The sequence below is a fragment of a genome, unplaced genomic scaffold (genome assembly GCF_019419815.1).
Source record: "Pyrus x bretschneideri cultivar Hongxiangsu unplaced genomic scaffold, Pyrus_bretschneideri_v1 Contig27, whole genome shotgun sequence".
Lineage (NCBI taxonomy): Eukaryota > Viridiplantae > Streptophyta > Magnoliopsida > Rosales > Rosaceae > Pyrus > Pyrus x bretschneideri.
In genome coordinates this window covers 1,586,088-1,608,647 of record NW_025999579.1, presented here as the reverse complement: position 1 = coordinate 1,608,647, position 22,560 = coordinate 1,586,088, and the positions used below count along the sequence as shown (strand labels likewise).

The window sequence follows — 22,560 nt, the reverse complement described above, 5'->3', positions numbered from 1 at the left end:
AAAAAATAATGATATTTTTCATCTCTAGGGGATAACAGAGGAGGTCATGTTCTTGACAGGAGCTTTCAACATTAGTGATAAGGTGTCTTTCCTTATTCCACTTGATCTTCATGTATGTTACCCTTCATCCTTAATTACCAAAATTGTTACATGCATGAATCAACTATAAAACTAGAAAAATGCTAGCAAGATCATAAAGTAGGAACATTTAGAATCACTGCATGCACGCTACGTACTGATCCTGAAATGCTAAACAACAAACACAAGACGTTCAAAATGTAAGCTCACATATGTGCGACTAATTTTAACATTGTCCTCGTGAAAATATTTGGATGGATGGATCCATGAACAGGAACAGAAGCGGTATCAACAAAGTAAAGTGAACAAGGTTAATTCATAGTTTAGGGAAAGTGAATCAGCCAGTAACTAGTTTACAACCGTACTAATCTCAGAGGATTAGCTATTTACGTTAGCCAGCTGACTTTCATCGTCTTTTTGTTGGTGACGTGATTCACAAGTCGCATCCCCACGCTGGTAACAGAAAGATCATGTCGTATTCGTATGGGAGTGAGGATCCTTGCCAGATCCTCTTTGTGAGGATTCCGGAGATCCTCAAATCACATCCGTTTATTGTACATCATGAGATCAGAAATTATTATAATTTTTTTTATTAAATTTAAATATAAACAGTACCCGACGAAAACTAACTACACAACATATGATGAACGAATATGATTGAAGGATCCGGAAAGGATCCTCACAAAAAGGATCCGACGAGGATCGTATGGTCCATTTCCATAGGATGCAAACATTAATATTATCACCCTGATGGCAGTGACATTGACACGGTTTCTTATCTTATGCTTAATTTGGCTCCATTGTCAAGTTTAATTTGCCAACCAAAAAAGTGGGCAAGACATTTTCAATGCCGGCCGGGATATTCTATTACAATTCATTATTCCGGATCCCCTTCCACCTATAATTCACCTAGTTCGGGATTCGAACCATTGAAATTTGATCTAAAGTCAAAATATTGCTTATATATTTATAAATAAAAAGAAAAATACATTTGTGAGAAGTAAAGAATGAGATTGCTAATAACAGTTCCGTAAAAAATTCATGTAACGTTGATTTTTTTTGTGAATTAGTAAAATTTTGTTTTGCTTGTACTAGGGTAAAGTACCCATTTTCACATACATGATTTGACTCCATTTGGTAATATTTTAATTAGTCTTTGGATCTTGAATCACTCTCTATAAGTATCCAATTAAATGAGTCTATGTCCAAATGTCCCATTTCTCGATCTCACCCAAAAATCAAGAAAAAATGAGTCCTTCAGAAACAACCATGCTAATCCTTGTCTTCCTTACCTTCTTATGGTCTCTCCTCCGCATCCTAATCAACGCCTCCTCAAGGCAAAGCCAAAAACTGCCTCCTGGCCCTAGGGCTCTGCCAATCATTGGCAATCTTCATATGCTAGGCAACCTCCCACACCGCAGCCTCCAGAACCTAGCCAAAAAGTATGGACCCATAATGTCCATGCGCCTAGGTAGCAAAACCACCATAGTAGTCTCATCCCCCAAAGCCGCCGAGCTATTCCTTAAAACCCACGACACCATTTTCGCTAGCCGCCCCCAAGTCCAATCCTCCAAGCACATGTCCTACGGCACGAAGGCCATGGCCTTTTCTGAATATGGTCCATATTGGCGCCATGTTCGAAAGCTCTGCACGCTTCAACTTCTTTCTCCTTCGAGAATTGAGGCTTTTGCTCCGCTGAGAAGGGAGGAGGTAGGGTTGTTGGTGCAGTCCCTGAAGGTAGCCGCGGAGGCCGGCGAGGTGGTTGATCTTAGTGAGAAGGTCAGTGAGCTTGTTGTGGGAATCACGTACAGGATGGTGTTGGGGAGAAAAAATAATGATATGTTTGATCTCAAGGGGATTATAGAGGAGGTCATGTTCTTGTCAGGAGCTTTCAACATTGGTGATTATGTGCCTTTCCTTATTCCACTTGATCTTCAGGTATGTTACCCTTCATCCTTAATTACCAAAATTGTAACATGCATGAATCAACAATAAAACCAGAGAAATGCTAGCAAGATCATAAAGTAGAAACATTTAGAATCACTGCTTGCACGCTACTGATCCTGAAATGCTAAAGAACAAACACAAGACGTTTGAAATAAGTAAATGCAAGTATAAACGACTGATCTTAACACTGTCCTCGTGAAAATTTTTGGATGGATGGTACATTAACAGGAACAGAAGCAGTGTCAACAAAGTAAAGTGAACAAGGTTAATTCATAGTTTAGGGAAAGTGAATCAGCCAGTAACTAATTCACAACGCTACTAACCTTAGAGGATTAGTTGTTTACGTTAGCCAGCGGGCTTTCATCGTCCGTTTGTTTGTTGGTGACATGATTCACAAGTCGCATCCACACACTGCTAAAAGAAAGATCATATCGTATTCGTATGGTCCATTTCCATAGGCTGCAAACATTGATGTTATCACCGCTGAGGGCAGTGACACTGACACGGTTTCTTATCTTATGCTTAATTTGGCTCCATTGTCAAGTTTAATTTGTCGACCAAAAAAGTGGGCAAGACATTTTCAATGCCCGCCGGGATATTCTATTACAATTAATTATTGGGATGTGATATTCATACATCCCATTTTACTTCTCATATACATTTTTAATTTTCAGCCGACGGATCGGATGGATTGAAGAAGATTAACAGACATAAATTATCAAGAGGTGTATGAGAAGTAAAATGAGGTGTGTGGATAGCACACCCCTAATTATTTTAGGAACGTTAATTTTTGCAGTCAACTGTATACAAATTATATGGTTGTTTTCTTTTATCCTTCATGGAAGACGTAATATTAATAAGGATTTTACCATTAAAAGAGTCTTTTACAAAAATTCAAAAAATAAAATGCTGGTAGTGAGTAGATACAGATTCTGAGGTTTATAATTAGTAATGCTAGGGAGACTAAATATGTAGATAAAATTTGTAAACAAAATGATGTGTTACGAATAGGGATGAGTACGTTTATCAATGCTTAAGTAATAATCCAATAATCAATTTCCATGTACTTTAGTTTACACAATTTTATCTCCAAATTTAATCTCTCTAGCATTACCCATATAATAATAATGTTATCGAAATTAAATTCAAATTTCTTGATTATTTTATATATATATGAATCAAACTAAGCATAACCAACGTGAAAAGCCTTTTGTATTAGATAATGCTAGGTACCCCAAATTTTAAACAAAATTTTGTAAACCATATGACATGGTTGTTGCTAATTGAATTATTACTTAAGTGTTAATTAACGTGCTTATTTCATATTGATAACACATCATGTGGTATGCAAATTTAGTCTCAAAACTTTGTTTACTTACCATTATTCTTTTTGTAATAAGGGTTTGCACGTGATCCCGTGATTGCCGCCATTTTATATATGCATGCATGTCTTGACCATTTCATTGCCTAGACTAAAATAGCGATGGCTAGAGTACTCATGTAGAAGACTAGTACGTATATTGATTGGATTGTATGGAATCTTAACTACTTCCTCTTAGGGATTGACCAAGCGCATGAAGAGAATTAGCAAGACTGTCGACCAACTATTCGAAAAGATAATTCAGGATCATGAACAAGTTTCTAGAAGTGAGCAAGTACAAGGCAATCATCATAAGGACTTTGTAGACGTGCTGCTTTCATTAATCCACCAACCATTAAACCCCAACGATGAGGAAGTATACATGTTCGAACGAACAAATGCCAAAGCCATTTTACTCGATATGATTTCTGGTTCCTTTGACACTTCAGCCATGGCAATCGTTTGGACCCTGGCCGAACTCTTAAGGCATCCGGAAGTTATGAAACGTCTCCAAAAAGAGCTCCAGAGTGTGGTTGGGATGGATCGAATGGTTGAAGAAAGTGATTTACCAAAGCTTGATTACTTGAGCATGGTGGTCAAGGAGAGCTTAAGGCTACACCCAGTTGGACCATTACTTATCCCTCATCAATCCATGGAGGACGTTATAGTTGATGGATATCACATACCCAAGAAATCAAGAGTCTTCATCAATATTTGGACCATTGGGAGAGATCCAAATGTATGGTCAGATAATGTGGAAGAATTCTACCCTGAAAGGTTTATGAATAGTAACGTTGACCTGCAGGGACATGACTTCCAGCTCATACCATTTGGGTCTGGTCGAAGACGGTGCCCTGCTATGCAGTTAGGGTTAACCACAGTTCGTCTAGCTCTGGGAAACTTGGTGCACTGCTTCAACTGGGAGCTCCCAACTGGCATGCTACCTAAGGACTTGGACATGACTGAAAAGTTCGGCTTATCGTTGTCGAAAGCCAAACACTTGCTTGCCATGCCGACGCACCACCTATAAAATCGACCTTCATGCGCACACACAAACACACAAACACACACACACAGAGTGTGTCTAGGCATAAATAAACAGTAATTAACTGTATACTTTGGATTTTAATTTTTGGTCAATATGGAACTTTATTAAGACAAGAAAATGTTACAGAAACAAAAATATTACCTAATAATTTGCATTGATGCAAGTGGCTTATAACTTGGTTAATTAAGAGCATTCACTTTGCACTCGAGGTTCTATGTTTGAATCCCCCTTCCTAAGTTCAATATAGATTGTCCTATCATTTAAAAAAGTTAATAATAATTTGCATTGGTATTGGATATGTAACCTTCCTACCAAAAGAAAGCACGCAACATAATTCTAATGTTCCAAGTATAAAAGTTTCCTAAAGAAAATAAAGCAACTTTCAGCATCACCTAAGAGCAACTCTAGTGTATCAAGGCCCCATAGGGTAACTTCCTATTGAATAGTCTCTAGTGAACAGTAACTGTCTTTAATGAAAAGTAATTATCTTTTGCATCTCCACCCTTAAACTGAATAGCCATGACAATATGTAATAAAATATTAGTAATTTTTATTTAATAAAATAATAAAAAATAATTTTATTTCAAATTTCGGATATGATTTTTAATCAGTCTTGTTGTACCACGTTTCATTAAATAAGAAATTACAACCCAAAGTATTTGAGAAAATATAAAATTATGGTGTAAGGTGGAAGATAATGATAAGATATTTATAGAAAAATTAAAACTTTTTTTTTTTTTTTTAGATTTCGGATGTTTTATTAATTGTTAACATTTTTTTAAATTTTTTTTATTAATTTTTTATTAATTTTATAATGTGACTGACGTCATCCATGCATCATCGGGCCACCAATTCGAGTCGGGCCTCTCATTCGGGCCCCCCCTCAACCCACACACCTGCATGGGTTGGAGCAAGTAGCTCGGGCTATTGGGTAGGAAAAATCAAAGGTCCATCGGGATATTGGTCCCAATGGAGTTGCTCTAATGAGTACAGAGGCCTAAAACAGAAGGAGGCCTGAAGTAAAAGTTTCATAATGAAGTTTATGCATCAGAGAACTTTAGACTTATTATTATAAATGTATTGCCAAAACACTACCAATGAACTATTTCAGCGTTACATGTTACTACTAAAACACTACAAATGCCCTTCAAAGGTACTAACCAAATAATTTCTAAATACAATCATTTCAAGGTGTCATTTGAAAGTTCTTCAAATATATTACATTTAGGCTTATTTTTAGCTACGGTTTTTGAAACTTCATTTTAATCTCACTTTACTTCTTGTAATTCACTTTACTCTTTGAAACTCATAATTCGCTCCAATTTATACATAATCATTCAGTCGGATAGCCCTTGTTTATACATAATCATTGTTAATTTCAACTAACGAAGATTAATTAACTATCAAATCTCGTACCTAATAGAATGTTGGGTATGCCACTTAGTACTATTGTCTAATGATATTTATCTTTACTTGTAAGTGAGAGGTCTTAGGTTTGATTCTCGCTAAAGGTGAATTTGAACCACATTATTGCTAGCTATTGCGAGTCCACGATATTTTTATCGTACAAATTTTATAATTGCAAAAATATATTTTATAGCATATACAATTGTTTCTACAAAATAAGTAATATAATTAAACATTATGTATATTAATCTTTAGTTGCATCTTTTTTTTTTTATTTGCTTGGGCCATGAGGTAAGTCAATCATTTGTCTTGGCGTGTCTGAATTTAATCCTCTCATACCTGCCAAAAGACTCATGCCTAATGCGAAAATCAATCCTTGAGTTTTATTATTTACGACGTAGAATTTTTTTCAAAAAGTGTGAAAAGAAGAAAATATTTTATTGTGCTAAACAGCATTGTACGTGAACATATTTGATCATTTCATGATTTTTCATATTTCTTAACATATTCAAATAATACGGGTCGAAGGATTAGTCCCCACCTCGTGCGGGGATACCTGAATTCATCCAGTGAAAAATAATACGGATGGCTACGAACGCACCGCGCAAACGAAAAACAAAACTTGAAACGCCGAGGGTATTTCGTCATTTTACATTTATTGGAAACACATGCGGCCTTATTTGGTGTGCCAGGTGAGACCCACCCCACTATCGGGAAAACTCTCTATTGGCCTATCTCTTCCCGTCTATCATCTCCCACATTTTCTCTCTACCTCTCTCTGTGTCCAAACAAAAAGTCCACCACACCATCTTCCGACGAATTTTTTACACCAAAATCACCATACTTGTGACCGTCTCACTCCCGCGAACCCAGTTATGGGTTTTGTTTGATGAAAAACCGAAGAAAAAGGAGATTCTGGAGCTTCAAAACGGACCAACATCATCCCGGCGAATTTCCCGCCGATTCCGGCCAAGGTGAGGGCTCTAACCACCATATTTGGACTACTCTCGTTGAGTAGATGAATTTTCATATATGAATAGTGGAATTTGGTGAGAAATGAGTGAGATATGAGCGTTTGAAATTTCCCCAGAAAACTGGCCATTTTCTGCAGATTCTGGCGATTTGGCTTAATTTGGTTCTTGTCCATTTTTCCCACCCTGTGGAAGTGAAATATTCTTTAAAACCCTTGAAGTGCAGAACATGATGCTAACAAGCCACTGAAGCCAGACAGACGCACGAACCAAACCCAACGGCGCCAATTGCAATACATCTACGTTCAACTTTCAATTAACTTCAATCAACTTTCTTGCTACCATTCGTCATTAAACTTATTCAAATTCTTCGACCAACTTTATAAAGACTGCAGAGGTGGGCCGAGGATCGTAGCTACATAGCGCGAATGAATCTGGTGAGTTTAACTCTCATTCTATACGGTTTAATTAGTTTAAACTTGAAATATTGCTTATATAAAATAAGAGAATTGTTATTAGCACTCTAAAAATTTCATTTTGCACATCAATTTTTTGTAAATAGAAAGTAAAATACATTTGTGAAGAGTCCGGAATAAGATTTTTGAAGTGCTAATAACAGTTCGTATTCATATGACTTTGATTTTTTCTGTCAGTTAGTAAAATTTTGTTTTGCTTGTACTAGGGTAAAGTTCCCATTTTCACGTACATGATTTGACTCCATTTGGTAATATTTTGATCAGCCGTTGGATCTTGAATCACTCTCTTTAAGTATCCAACTATATGAGTCTATGTCCAAATGTCCCATTTCTCGATCTCACCTAGAAATCAAGTAAAAATGAGTCCTTCAGAAATAGCCATCCTAATCCTTGTCTTCCTTGCCTTCTTATGGTCTCTCCTCCACATCCTAATCAACGCCTCCTCAAGGCAAAGCCAAAAACTGCCTCCAGGCCCTAGGGCTCTACCAATCATTGGCAATCTTCATATGCTAGGCAACCTCCCACACCGCAGCCTCCAGAACCTAGCCAAAAAGTACGGACCCATAATGTCCATGCGCCTAGGCAGCAAAACCACCATAGTGGTCTCATCCCCCAAAGCCGCCGAGCTATTCCTTAAAACCCACGACACCATTTTCGCTAGCCGCCCCCCAAGTCCAAGCCTCCAAGTACATGTCCTACGGCACAAAGGCCATGGCCATTTCTGAATATGGTTCATATTGGCGCCATGTTCGAAAGCTCTGCACGCTTCAACTTCTTTCTCCTTCGAGAATTGAGGCTTTTGCTCCGTTGAGAAGGGAGGAGGTAGGGTTGTTGGTGCAGTCCCTGAAGGTAGCCGCGGAGGCGGGCAAGGTGGTAGATCTTAGTGAGAAGGTCGGTGAGCTTGTTGTGGGAATCACGTACAAGATGGTGTTGGGGAGAAAAAACAATGATATGTTTGATCTCAAGGGGATTATAGAGGAGACAATGTTCTTGACAGGAGCTTTCAACATCAGTGATTATGTGCCTTTCCTTATTCCACTTGATCTTCAGGTATGTTACCCTTCATCCTTAATTACCAAAATTGTTACATGCATGAATCAACAATAAAACTAGAGAAATGCTAGCAAGATCATAAAGTAGGAACATTTAGAATCACTGCATGCACGCTACTGATCCTGAAATGCTAAAGAACAAACACAAGGTTATTTCATAGTTTAGGGAAAGTGAATCAGACAGTTACTAGTTCACAACCCTACTAATCTTAGAGGATTAGCTGTTTACGTTAGCCAGCTGACTTTCATCGTCTTTTTGTTGGTGACATGATTCACAAGTCGCATCCACACACTGCTAAAAGAAAGATCATATCGTTTTCGTAGGATCCATTTCCATAGGCTGCAACCATTGATACTATCACCGCTGATGGCAGTGACATTGACACGGTTTCTTATCTTGTGCTTAATTTGGCTCCATTGTCAAGTTTAATTTGTCAACGAAAAAAGTGGGCAAGACATTTCCAATGCCGGTCGGGATATTCTATTACAATTCATTATTTTAGGAACCTTAATTTTTTGCAGCCAACTGTATACAAATTATATGGTTGTTTTATTTTTTTCCTTCATGGAAGACGTAATATTAATAAGGATTTTACCATTAAAAGAGTCTTTTACAAAAATTCAAAAAATAAAATGCTAGTAAGGAGTAGATACAGATTTTGAGGCTTATAATTAGTAATGTTAGGTAGACTAAATTTGTAGATAAAATTTGTAAACTAAATGATGTGTCACAATTAGGGATGAACATGTTTATCAATGCTTAAGTAATAATCCAATGATTAAGTTTCATGTACTTTAGTTTACACGATTTTGTTTCCAAACTTAGTCTCTCTAGCATTACCCATATAACAATAATGTTATAGAAATTAAACTCAACTTACATGATTATTATATATATGTATGAATCAAACTAAGCATAACCAACATGAAAAGCCTTTGTATTAGGTAATGCTAGGTAGTCCAAATTTTAAACAAAATTTTATAAACCATGTGACATGGATGTTGATGATTGAATTACTATTTAAGTGTTAATTAACGTGCTTATTTCATATTAGTGACACGTCATGTGGTATGCAAATTTAGTCTCAAAACTTTGTATGTTTACAATTATTCTTTTTGTAATAAACATGCATGTCTTGATGACCATTACATTGCCTAGATTAAAATAGCGATAGTTATGGAGTACTCATGTAAAAGACTGGTACATATATTGATTGGATTGTATGGAATCTTAACTACTTCCTCATAGGGCTTGACCAAGCGCATGAAGAGAATTAGCAAGACTGTCGACCAACTATTCGAAAGGATAATTCAGGAACATGAGCAAGTTTCTAGAAGTGAGCAAGTACATGGCAATCATCATAAGGACTTTGTAGACGTGCTGCTTTCATTAATCCACCAACCATTAAACCCCAACGATAAGGAAGTATACATGTTCGAACGAACAAATGCCAAAGCCATTTTACTCGACATGATTTCTGGTTCCTTTGACACTTCAGCCACGGCAATCGTCTGGACCCTGGCCGAACTCTTGAGGCACCCGAAAGTTATGAAACGTCTCCAAAAAGAGCTCCAGAGTGTGGTCGGGATGGATCGAATGGTTGAAGAAAGTGATTTACCAAAGCTGGATTACTTGAGCATGGTGGTCAAGGAGAGCTTAAGGCTACACCCAGTTGGACCATTACTTATCCCTCATCAATCCATGGAAGACGTTATAGTTGATGGATATCACATACCCAAGAAATCAGTAGTCTTTATCAATATTTGGACCATTGGGAGAGATCCAAATGTATGGTCAGATAGTGTGGAAGAATTCTACCCTGAAAGGTTCATGAATAGTAACGTTGACCTGCAGGGACATGACTTCCAGCTCATACCATTTGGGTCTGGTCGAAGACGGTGCCCTGCTATGCAGTTAGGGTTAACCACAGTTCGTCTAGCTTTGGGAAACTTGGTGCACCTTTTCAACTGGGAGCTCCCAACTGGCATGCTACCTAAAGACTTGGACATGACTGAGAAGTTCGGCTTATCGATGTCGAAAGCCAAACACTTGCTTGCTATGCCGACGCACCGCCTATAAAATCGACCTTCATATATTATTATACACACACACGGGGGGTGTGTCTAGGCATAAATAAACAGTAATTAACTGTATACTTTGGATTTTAATTTTTAGTCAATATGGAACTTTATTAAGACAAGAAAATGTTACAGAAACAAAAATATTACCCAATAATTTGGATTGATGCAAGTAGCTTATAACTTGGTTAATTAACTTTGCACTCGAGGTTCCATGTTTGAATCCTGCTTTTTTTATTTATTATTATTTTTTTATTTTTTGGAAAACAAATCCCCCTTCCTATGTTCAATATAGATTGTCCTATCATTTAAAAAAGTTAATAAGAATTTGGACTGGTATTGGATATGTAGCCTTCCTACTAAAAGAAAGCACGCAACACATACCTTTCCAAGTATGAAAGTTTCCTAAAATAAAACGACTTTCAGCATCACCTGAAGAGTACAGAGGCCTAAAACAAAAGGAGGCCTGAAGTAAAAGTTTCATAATGGAGTTTATGCATCAGAGAACTTTAGATGTATTGCCAAAACACTACCAATGAACTATTTCAGCGTTACAAGTTACTGCTAAAACTCTACAAATGCCCTACAAAGGTACTAACCAAATAAATTCTATATACAATCATTTCAAGGTGTCATTTGAAAGTTCTTTAAATATATTATATTTAGGCTTTTTTTTTAGCTATGTTTCTTGAAACTCCTTTTTAATCTCACTTTGCTTCCTGTAATTAAAAAATTGTCACTTTACTTCTTGAAACTCATAGTACGCTCCACTTTGCCCCATAGAACTTGATTTTGATTCAATTTTGCCCCTTAAAACTTGAAAGTCGTCCCTGTAAAACTCAAAATTCGCTCCACATTGCCTTAAATCTATTAATTTCAAGGTGCCATTTAAAAGTTCTAAAATCAATCATTTCAAGGTGTCATTTAAAAGTTCTTCAAATATATTACATTTGGACTTATTTTTAGCTACGCCCCCTAGAACTTCATTTTAATTTCACTTTGCTCTATATAACTCAAAAATTACCACTTTACTCCTTGAAACTCATATTCGCTCCACTTTGCCCCCCTAAACTTCATTTTGATCCCATTTGCCCCCTGAAACTCGAAAGTTGTTTTTGTAAAACTCAAAATTTGCTCCATATTGCCTTAGATCTATTAGTTTCTTATGTGGGTTTGATTTGGGTGCGCTAGGCTAATCATTTATTTTTTTTATTTTTTTCATCTCTTCAATTTCTTTTAAACTTAAATTCTTTGGTTGTTAAGTATTAACACATATTGGAGATTTATAACCAAATTTATTGCACTTGTGGTATAGTATTATTAGATGTTGGGTCCCACATATGTTTCAGGAGGCGACGTATAAGTTTTATGGTCAAAGTGAAATGAATTTTGTGTTTCAAGGAACAAAGTGGTGACTTTTGAATTACAGAGGGAAAAGTGGAGAGATTTTTCAGTATGATCAGCACATGGAGTGGTACACCACGTGTCACTATACAAATGGTGGGATATGTGTGTTAAAAAGTTATTAACTTAAAAAATAAAAATTTTCACCACTTACATAAAAACACATGGTGTACCATCCGTGTTCCATCACAATAAAAAATTTCTCCGTAAAATGAGGTTAAAATGAAGTTTTTTTTTTTTGGGGGGGGGGGGGGGGGGGGGGGGAGATCGTATTTAGCAAGACGATGGTTTAATTGGCTAGTTTAGCACCACTTCAACTGTTTGATGTTTATGTTTTGATTCATATGGACGTACAACAACCAATTTGGTTATCTTGTCAATTTTTTTGCCACCCTCTGAAATGAAATATATTTACTTCTCTTCTCATCCATGTTAGAAGTATGTAATCACCATGAACCAAAGACCACAGATGTGCCATTAAGCCTCGAACACAAGAGCAACGCTTAGAGTTTATAAGAACAAAGTACAAGGATCATATCAGCCTGTCAAACAATTAACCTTCTCCTCTTTAACAATAATCAATTGCTCTCCAAGAATAGGTCTAAGATCCAATATGAGCCATGTATTGCAAGAGCAGAGGCTAGTGTTTATATACTCACCATAATCCTCACTGTTCTCCTATTAGAATCAGTATAGGACTCAACTATCCATTCCACATGCGTATAAACACAATCCCAATCCACGTTCAAGTCCACAAAACTTAAACCATTATCAGTACTCTCAATCCTGCAAGAATTAGGATTACTTGAAGCCTATTAATCAGACTTTTCCATATCAATTCATACACCACAACCGAATACAATGTTAATTTCATACTCACAATCTAACAATTCACCGATCTGCCTGCCGTAGTAATAAGGCAACCGAACATTGGTTTTCAAGGGAACCCCATCGAAGAAGTGCGCAGAACATAATGTAATACCACAATTCGACACGAGTGGCAAACTTGCTAGCTCACGCTTAGCTTCATTGAATCCATTCATGGGCATTACGTAATGCTACAATAACCATTTCTTGAACAAGCTTCTTCAAAATTCACCACTCCCTTCTCTTTAGTATAAACAAGGAGAGTTTTCGTAATAATAGGATAGATTTGTGTAAGATATCGCTGGTACTTGAAAAAAATTCTTTATCCCAACTTCGTAAACATTAATTGAGGTGAGCATACCTACATTGGCAAGTGATGTGTTCCCCTTGCAAACTTGAGTTCGAATCACATTCCTCACAATTTAATATGCTTAAGATCTAATATCGCTTACTAAAAAACTATAAAACGAACGACTTGTTTGATGATGATTTAGTTTTTAGTTTTCATTTTTGTAGAGGGAAAATACATGGAGAAATGATGGGTGGAGATGTAAGGAAATATATGTAAGAAAGGTACACAAAATGAAAACTAAAAAGATAATGCTTGTGTTCTCCCAAACTGAATGATTTTCTTTACGGATATGATCGTTAGATGACGATAAGAAAATGAACGGTTTCCATAAGATATTTGGATGCTAAAGATACGTAGTTCCACTACCATAAGCGAAGGACAAATAAGTTCCTCCATGAGAGGAACACAAGAGGCCAAGTATATATGAGAGAGGAGTAGAGAACGGACAAACATATAGGCCAATCAACTCCCTTAAATCAAGGGAGTTATGTTGACTGATATTGACTCAAGGAAATGCCACATAATCTGTCATGTCATCAACATTACTGTTAAGAGTTAGTTAGGGTGGTTATTAGTAGCTTACACAATAAGAAAGGTAGTTAGACTACTAGAGAGGTATAAAAAGGCTGATTACAGCTTAATGTTTGTATCGTGTATTCGTTCTAACAACACAATCTCTCTCATCTTCTCTCTAAGCTTTTGATATTCTCTTTGTTGTTTCTTCTTCTTGTCCTTTTCTGCAATTATGGTTGCTTCTGTTAAGATGGTATCAATCGCCCGAACGATCATTGGTGCTATCTCTTCCGCTGACGATTTCGGTGAAGTTCTTGGAGGTTTGTTACAGTTCTTGGAGACTTGCTGATCGGTTTTCTTTGATTCTTGGGTCGCTGAATTAAGTATAAGGTCGATTACTTTCTTCCTTTATTTTCTGCACAGGTGTTTGTGTTTTTGCATAAGTGAAGAATTATGGCGATTTTGGGTGTTTTGTTTGGTTGTTTGTATCTGGGTGATTTTCTGCATGTGATTAAGGCTGATGCCAAGAGTTGTTGATCTTAGAAGAAGTGTATGTGTGTCTGCGATAAGGATTGGAAGCAAAGATTTTTGTCATTGCTGAGATATATGCAGTTGGAGTGTGTAAATCAAGAAGGCCGATGCCAAGGTAGTTAAATGTTAAATGTCTGAGTTTGTTGGTTTGCAAAGTTGATAATTGTTGAAGACTGAAGGTAAAAGATTACTCATTGCCATTGATTGTTGGTATATGGTGATTTGCGAATTGTGATTTTCTTGAAAGATTAGTGTTTGTTACAGATTGGTATTTGTATATTGTGACCGGTTGTTGAAGATTGTTGATGGTTGTGAAAGAATTAAGTGATCAAGATGTCTGATAAATCAGTACGAATTGAAAATTTGCTTGGTATGTTAACTGTGAAATTGCAAGATGACAATTTTGTTAAGTGGAATTATCAGTTTCAGTCAGCCTTGAGAGGGTATGATTTCTTGGAGTTCTTTACTGGTGAATCTCCTTGTGCACCAAAGTTTGTGATTGATACTGAGAGTGGAGTGACTAAAGAAATAATAGAGGCTTATAAATCTTGGGTTCAAAAGGATATGGCACTATTGAGTTTGTTGATTGCTACTCTATCAGATTATGCTTTGGAATATGTAATAGGGTGTAAGACATCACATGAGGCTTGGACAAATTTACAAGAAAGATATGTTTCTGTGTCACGGGCTAAAGTTAATAAGCTCCAAACTGAATTTCATACCATTCAAAAGGGTGGTGACTTTATTGATAAGTATTTGCTCAAGTTGAAAGCTATTCGTGATCAACTATTGTCTGCAGGGGAGAACATTAATGATAATGATATGGTTATAAATGCCCTATCTGGATTACCACCCGAGTTTGATATGGTTAAGACGGTTGTTCTAACCAGAGAGACTTCTATTCCTCTAAAAGACTTTAGAGCACAGTTGATTGGTGCTAAATCTGCTATAGAAGCAAGAATCACTACTTTAGCAAGTAGCATGGCTGCAATGTATGTTCAGGGTAATCAATCTAAGAATGGGAATCAGAGTAATAGTTACTCACAAGGGGAGAGTATTAGTGCTGTTTCAAGATTTGTTGATAGTCAAGGGTATCAAGACGTAAACATGTCTTATAATAACATGAATGGTTACAATTCTTCACAAAATTATAACAGGAATGGATACGGTGGGTATGGTTCTTTTAATAACTCAAGGTCTTACTTTGGCAATCGACAGAGAGGAGGAAACAATTATAATGGCTCTAGGAACTCTTGGAATGGAAATTCTTGGAATGGAAATTCTTGGAATGTGTTCTCGAATTGTGCATATTGCTCCAAATTGCTTAAACATGAGTGATAATGATTCAGGTTCAAATGGATACTAAGTTACTATATGTCAATTTTGTGAGGAAAAAGGGGCATACTGCTCTAGAATGCAGGCACATAAACAATTATTCCTATCAGGGTGCACTTCTACCTTCTCTCACTGCATTTTCTGCTCAAGCACCATCTCACATGACTGCATTAGAATTTGGTCAGAATGTTCAAAGCTTTTCTGCTGTTAATAAATGGGTGCTAGACACTGGTGCATCACACCATGTGACAGCTAATCTTGGGAACCTAAATCAACCTGTGCAGTACAATGGTGATGATAAAATCACTATTGGTAATGGGGAAGGTTTGATTGTTAACCATATTGGTTCTGCAACTCCTTCAACTCCACATCATTTACTGTTTCTCAAGAATATCTTACATGTTCCAACAATTACTGTTAATCTCTTATCTGTCAAGAAACTGTGTAAAGATAATAATTGCTACTTCATATGTCATGAGATTGTGTTCTTTAGACAGAACAAGACAACAAGAATCATATTGTACCAAGGCAAGAGTAGAGGAGAGCTGTATGAGATCATGTGAATGTGTTTTCAAGAAGATTGGTTGCTGGTTCAAATAAAGCAGTTGCACTACTTGGGAAAGCTAGGAAAGTTTCAGTTTGGCATAAGAGACTAGGGCACCCATCTGAAGAAGGACATTCTGATATTTGGGGGCCTACTCCAACTAAGTCTCTAGAAGGGTTTATGTGTTATGTAAGTTTTATGGATGAATTCTCAAGATTTGTATGGATCTTCCCTATTATCAATAAATTAGATAGTGTTCAAGTTTTCTGCATTTGTTACAACTCAGTTCAATTCTATAATTAAGTGCTTACGAACAGATGATGGTTCTAAATATATGAGGAACAAATTTCAGTCTTTCTTGGCAACTAAAGGAATTATACATTTTATATCATGTCCTTGTACTCCTCATCAAAATGGTCTTACTGAGAGGAAACATAGACATATAGTAGAGATTGCAATTACACTTTTAACTGAGGCTGAGGTTCCATTACAGTTTTGGAATTATGCTTGCAATCATGCTGCATCTCTAGTTAATAGAATACCATGTAAGATTTTGGGGAAGAAGTCTCTCAATCAGCTATTGTTTAATCAAGAACACGTGTTGAATATATTGAAAATATTTGGATTTGCAGTATATCCATTCTTAAGGCCATATACTCAAAACAAATTGCAACCTAGGTCCAAGCAATGTGTTTTTCTAGGTTTTGCTGCTGGATATAAGGGAGGGGGTAGTATGCTATGATTTAGGTAGTAATAAACTGGTACTGTCAAGACATGTAATTCATGATGAGAATACATTTCCATTTAAAAGAAGACTGCAATTATCTTCTGGGAAGTCAAACAAGGTACAGGGTACAAAAATGTCTCCAATCATTGTTCATTTGTCATGTTCTGATTCTAATACAACTACAACAACATCTCCAACACATAGAGAGTCATTTGCAAATCCTGAAATTGTTGAAGAATGATCAAGGAATCGCTTGGAGGTTCTAAGCTCATCCAGTCAAGATTCACGGGATCTCAATGCTCATAACAATAGCTCTTATACTCTCTCAACATCAGCTCCAAGTACAATATCATTGTTGCCTATCCACAGTCCCTCACAATTAGAGGCAATCCTACCAATTTCTTCTCCTAGGGTTGAAACTAATAAAGAATCAGTTCACACTATGGTCACAAGGTTGAAGTCAGGTGTAGTTCTAAGAAGATCTTATACATGTTACATTGCTTTGTTTCCAGAATTACAAACATTACAGGTAGATGATGAGTGTGAATTTACTGGTAGTTTATCTTTCATTGCTGCAATTAAATATTTGGATGAATCATCGACATTCAGAAAAGCTTCTACAATTCCACAGTGTTAAAATGGAATGCAAGAAGAGTTTAATGCACTCAAGGCTCAAGGAACATGGCATTTGGTTCCTTCTACACATGACAGAACAATTATTGGAAGTAAGTGGGTCTATAAAATTAAGAAAAATCATGATAGAAGTGTATCCAGGTATAAAGCCAAAATTGTGGCTCAAGGTTTTTTGACTACTCATAAACCTTTAGTCCAGTGGTAAGACACACTATTGTGAGATTAATTTTGTCTTTAGCAACTATATATAAATGGGAATTGAGGCAGTTAGATATTGTAACGACTCGTAACGATTTTTTTTTCAAATGTGAGGGCGTTTTGGTAAATTTATAGGCGAAATATCTAACCTTTTCAGACCACTACATGGGTGACATGTGGCACCCTCTAATTGGTGCCTTCCTCCATTCTCCTCTCCCGTGCGCTCTCTCTCTCTCTCTCTCTCTCTCTCTCTGTATATCTCTTGGTGCTCTTCCCTCCGACGCAACCAGCACACACACATACATACACACACACTACAACCCCCACACCACCATTGCTGCCACTAGGACCCTTTTTCTCCCTCACATTCTGCTCTCACTCTTTCTCATCCCTTGACACTGTGCAGTCACGGCGTGGTGACTCCGGTGAGATCTTGAACCTTCCGACTAAGGTAAGCACCTTAGATTCCCCTTTAGTTTGTGTTTTAGGGTAGATCAGGGTATTTTAAGACATTGTGGGGTGGTTTGGATGTAGAAATATATCGGGTCCGACGAGTGACCATGAGTGTCTGGCCATTTTCCGACCGATCCCGACGTCAATGTCGCTTCATTTTGGTAAGACTCGAACCCTTACTCTTTGATCTTCATTTCGGCTTTTGAATGAAGGTTTTTGGTTAAGGTTGGACCCCGGATCGGAGCCAGGGAAGTTTTCTCAGCAAAAACCCCAAGTCCGGTGTTCTTCAATGTTTTCAGTCGGCCCATGGAAGAATTGGGTCAATTTGGCCCTAGCCAATTGGGAGCCCATTCTATTAGCCCTTTTAAATCCGGGCCCAGGTCCAAAACCCAATTAGCTTAACCCACTACCCTATTAATCCTTAGCTCATATCTAAACCCTTAGCCCTAAACCCACCTAAATATAACCCAAATGTAGCCGGCCCACTAACCCTAAACCAAGACCCTGTCGTTTTTCCAAATTTCAACGTTTTAGTAGTATTAAATGTAATGTAATTCCTTTATGTATAGGTGCATCGGTTGAAGGTGATGTAGCCTATCTTAGTACGAGCGGCCCTCCAGTATTAGAATACAGTGAGTGGACCCTTCATAACTTAATTATTTTTATAAAATATTAGCCTAGCATGCATTTCATAATTCATGCATTTAATACATTTTATATTATGTTTTCCGGGTTTATATAATTATGGTTTATATCGAATTCATGGTTTAATAGCTTTTACGGAATATTCATGATTTTATTGAAATTACACTTACGAACGGTTATGAATTATGAAATTTGCATATATGGATTTCTATTGATCTCGAATATGACTTATATTATGAAGTTACAAAGATGATTTATTTTATAGATTTGTGAACATGATTTGTCATGGATTTATGATACGAGATTTTGAAATATGTTTTTAGTACTTATCTAGTGAGTTATCATACGACACATCCGCATACCACATGTATTATGTCTATGGCCATATGACACAGATGATGGAGGAAAGATATGATATATTATATGTACACCCAGCTTTATTGCCGAAAGCAATGTCGGACAGCTTCACTAGCCACGGCTAGTGTCGATGTGGATGTATGTTATTTTATACAGCTTTACCTACGGGTGATGGACATGTTATTCAGCTTCACCTTTGGGCGACTATGATACCCCTAGTTGAGTACAGTACGGCTATGATTTACGATGTTTCACAAATGTTTTACACTGCATGCTAGGGTTTTTATAAACCCTACTATGTAGTATTATATATATGTTTTCAAAACAGGGGGTTATTATCTTCTAAAATAAATTGGTTTTTGTACTATTCGTATTATTATAAATTGTGGTCCACTTACCTTTTCTGTTTTTGCGCCCCCTCAGGACATAGTGAAGAAGAGTACGACCCGAGCTTTGAGGCTTTTCCATACCAGTGACTCTATTTGCTTTCATCTATGTATGGCTCTTCTTTACTCTTGTAATTTGACGCTCACCTTTCTTTTGTACTCTACTTAGTGGTATGCTCTGGACGTATTGTATCTTTACTTTAGACTTGTATTTGTTGATTTTTCCTATTTCATTCATGGGAGTTTTGCATCATCATTGTGTCATTTAGCATTCATATTTTCATATTATTTCCGTTTGTTATTTGAAATTGAATTTGCAAGTTCTTACATATTCCTATTTGTTTCGTACCATTCGGGTTTATTCCTACACTTAGGGCTTTCGTCACTCCTGAGTATCGGCTTGCATGTGTCATCTAGGTGGCATTAGGATATCTGGATTGGGGCGTGTCAGATATCAAAAATGCATTTCTGCATGGTGACTTACAGGAAGAGGTGTATACGAAACAGCCTCAAGGGTTTGCTGATCAAACTAAACCCAATTATGTCTACAAGTTGATCAAATCCTTATATGGGTTAAAACAAGCTCCTCGAGCATGGAATTCAAAGTTCACAAGCTATTTACCAACTTTGGGATTTGTTGCATCTTCATATGATACAAGTTTATTTGTGAAAAGTGATGACAAGGATGTTGTTGTTCTTTTACTATATGTGGATGACATCATTTTGACAGGATTGAATGCTACTAAAGTTCAACAAGTTATTGAAGATTTGGCAGGTGTTTTTGAATTGAAGGATATGGGAAGACTTACATACTTCTCGAGTCTCCATATTCATTACAAGGAGAATGTGGACATATTTGTGAATCAATCAAAGTATGTTAAAGATCTTATTCACAAAGCTGGAATAGAGTCTTGCTAACCGGTAAATACTTCATGCAAGCCACACAATCAAATGTTATTGAATGAGGGTAAACCATTGCAGGATTCTACATTGTACAGAAGTTTGGTTGGTTCAATGCCTAGCCTTTACACCCCCAGATATAGCTTATGCTGTGAATTTAGTTTGTCAATTTATGACTACTCCAACAAATGTGCATCTAGCCTTTATGAAAAGAATTATTAGATATCTTCAAGGTATTGTAGAATGTGGAATCACATATTCAGTTGATACTAATATTCATTTAACATCATTCTCTTATGCTGATTGGGTTGTTGATTTGAATACACGACTGTCTGTGACTGGATATGTGGTATATCTTGGTGGGAATCCAATTTCTTGGCGATCAAAAAAGCAATCCTAGGTTTCTAGAAGCTCTACAGAGGCAGAATACAAGGCACCTGCACATACTGTAGCAAATGTGGCATGGATTCAGTTGATTTTGAATGATTTGGGGGTAGTTTTGCTTATTCAACCAACCATATTTTGTGATAATATGTCAGCTATAGCACTTAGTGCTAATCCTGTTTATCATTAGCGAATTAAACGCTTTGATACGGATTATAATTTTGTCTGAGAGAGGGTGCATAAAGGTGATATGTTGGTCGAGTACCTACCTACTGATGAACAGATAGATGCTGTGAGTGGAAATGCGAGTGGCAAGATCCATTGTAAAATAAAAATAGTAATTTTATAATAGGAAACAGCTCCTCCGTCTCCCTAGACGTGCAAATGAAGTTACTAAAAACTACCCACTTTCACCATACTTTTCACCCCACGTTGCCTGTCAAACTCAAGGTTCTTCAAAGTCTACTAGAAGATGAGCATCACTTTGTGTGTTAACAATTTTATTTTATTTTTTATTTTTGATTAAGGAGTGATTAGTTTTTAAATTTTTTAGAAAAAGTATGAGACAATGATGTTGAGATCTTTTAATAAGGGCATATTTTTTTAATATTACATAATTATGATTTTACCCACTTTATGTAAATATTGTGTATCAAAAGTGAGGGTAAAATAAGAAAAAAATGGGGATATGATTAAGGAGTGTGATTAGTTTTTAAAATTTTTAAAAAGAATATGAGACAATGATGATGAGATCTCTTAATAAAGGCATATTTTTCTTAATATTACATAATTACCATTTTACCCTTTTTATGTAAATATTGTACATCAAAAGTAAGGGTAAAATAGAAAAATAAGGATATGATTGTTATTTTCTCAAAAGATATAAAATTACTATTTTACCATTCTTATGTCAATATTCTGTATTGAAAAGTGAGGGTAAAATTGAAAAAAAAGTGGGGAAAAAAAGTTGGCAAGGGGTCTCCTCTGAATAGAATAGATAGATAAATAGGACGTAAAACACAAGGGAGAGGGATGGCAAAAGCATACAGAGGAGAGACAAAAAACACTGAAGAAATTGAGAGGCAAACAGAGGAGAGGATACACGACAAAGGAAAGCAACGAAGCATTCAAAGGTACAAATCCATCCTTCTAAATCTTTCTTTGTTTGGTTTCTCTCGGCTTTGCAGGAAAAAGAAAAAGAAGCAATTTGCTTCTTCAATGCTCTTCGCTCCCCGTCGCTGCCAACTCCATGAATTTCTTGTGGGTGGTCTAAACCACCCCGTGAAGTTCCAATCAAGTCCAAGTGATCCATGCTCCCGGTCGCTGCCGTCAACTCCATGAATTTCTTGTAGGTGGTCTAAACCACCCCGTGAAGTTCCAAACAAGTCTAAGTGATCCATGCTTGCCGTCCATGCCAAGAAAGAATAGAGCAGTCGGAGTCACTCCTTACAATGTCGTCGCTGCCATGAATTCCTAAGTGGTCTAGATCACTCGTTGACGAACTCCACAGCCAGACGCTCTCTGTTCCATGCCATTGTCGTCGGCCCCATAAATTTCCAAGGAGTGGTCGATGCTATCTATCGTCCATGCTCTGTGCCGAGGAAGACGACGCATGAAATCCTCCATCTAAACCAGCAAGTAGAAGGCGACGTCAAGTTTGGTCGTTGATTAACATTTGTGTTTTGAGAAAGCTCGCATAAATTTGCTGCACAAAGGACTCTCTGGTTGCCTACCGTTCAATGAAGTTCGTCGCCTTCATAAGTAGTGCCAAGCTTCAGACACGGCTCTTTCACAAGAAATCAGTAGCGAGAACAAAGACCACTAACTTCTTTCTCACATGTTGATCGTTGCTCTAAATACTAAGACATGTTGCTGCTTTGAAGTTGAAGACATGCTGCTGCAGTTTTCTTATA

At 36.9% G+C, this 22,560-nt stretch overlaps 2 protein-coding genes and 1 long non-coding RNA gene across 4 annotated transcripts; all 3 read left to right on the top strand.

Annotated features, from left to right (window-relative positions):
• The first annotated feature begins 1,311 nt into the window (after nt 1-1,311).
• On the top strand, nt 1,312-4,575 carry LOC103929706 (cytochrome P450 CYP736A12-like). The gene is made up of 2 exons (XM_009338934.3): nt 1,312-2,016; nt 3,585-4,575. The coding sequence occupies exons 1-2, from the start codon at nt 1,327-1,329 to the stop codon at nt 4,413-4,415; spliced, it is 1,521 nt and encodes a 506-aa protein (XP_009337209.3). The 5' UTR covers nt 1,312-1,326; the 3' UTR covers nt 4,416-4,575.
• A 1,967-nt stretch (nt 4,576-6,542) lies between these two features.
• On the top strand, nt 6,543-10,585 carry LOC103929695 (cytochrome P450 CYP736A12). The gene is given in 5 exon segments (XM_048587649.1): nt 6,543-6,814; nt 7,038-7,248; nt 7,494-7,952; nt 7,954-8,337; nt 9,589-10,585. Coding segments are annotated over 3 exon segments (1,560 nt in total). The 5' UTR covers nt 6,543-6,814; nt 7,038-7,248; nt 7,494-7,607; the 3' UTR covers nt 10,420-10,585.
• A 7,142-nt stretch (nt 10,586-17,727) lies between these two features.
• Nucleotides 17,728-20,560, top strand: LOC125478866. 2 transcript variants are annotated; one of them, XR_007259637.1, is made up of 5 exons: nt 17,728-17,973; nt 18,057-18,136; nt 18,545-18,607; nt 19,401-19,473; nt 19,781-20,560. It is a non-coding gene; the product is annotated as an uncharacterized LOC125478866 (long non-coding RNA). The 2 variants fall into 2 exon arrangements; XR_007259636.1 differs by having other exon boundaries at nt 17,731-18,136.
• Nucleotides 20,561-22,560: the final 2,000 nt, after the last annotated feature.

Coding starts and splice junctions, on each gene's coding strand:
- LOC103929706 (XM_009338934.3), top strand. CDS start 1,327: ATGAGTCCTTCAGAAACAACCATGCTAATCCTTGTCTTCCTTACCTTC. Junction 2,017..3,584: donor TTATTCCACTTGATCTTCAG/GTATGTTACCCT, acceptor ACTTCCTCTTAG/GGATTGACCAAGCGCATGAA.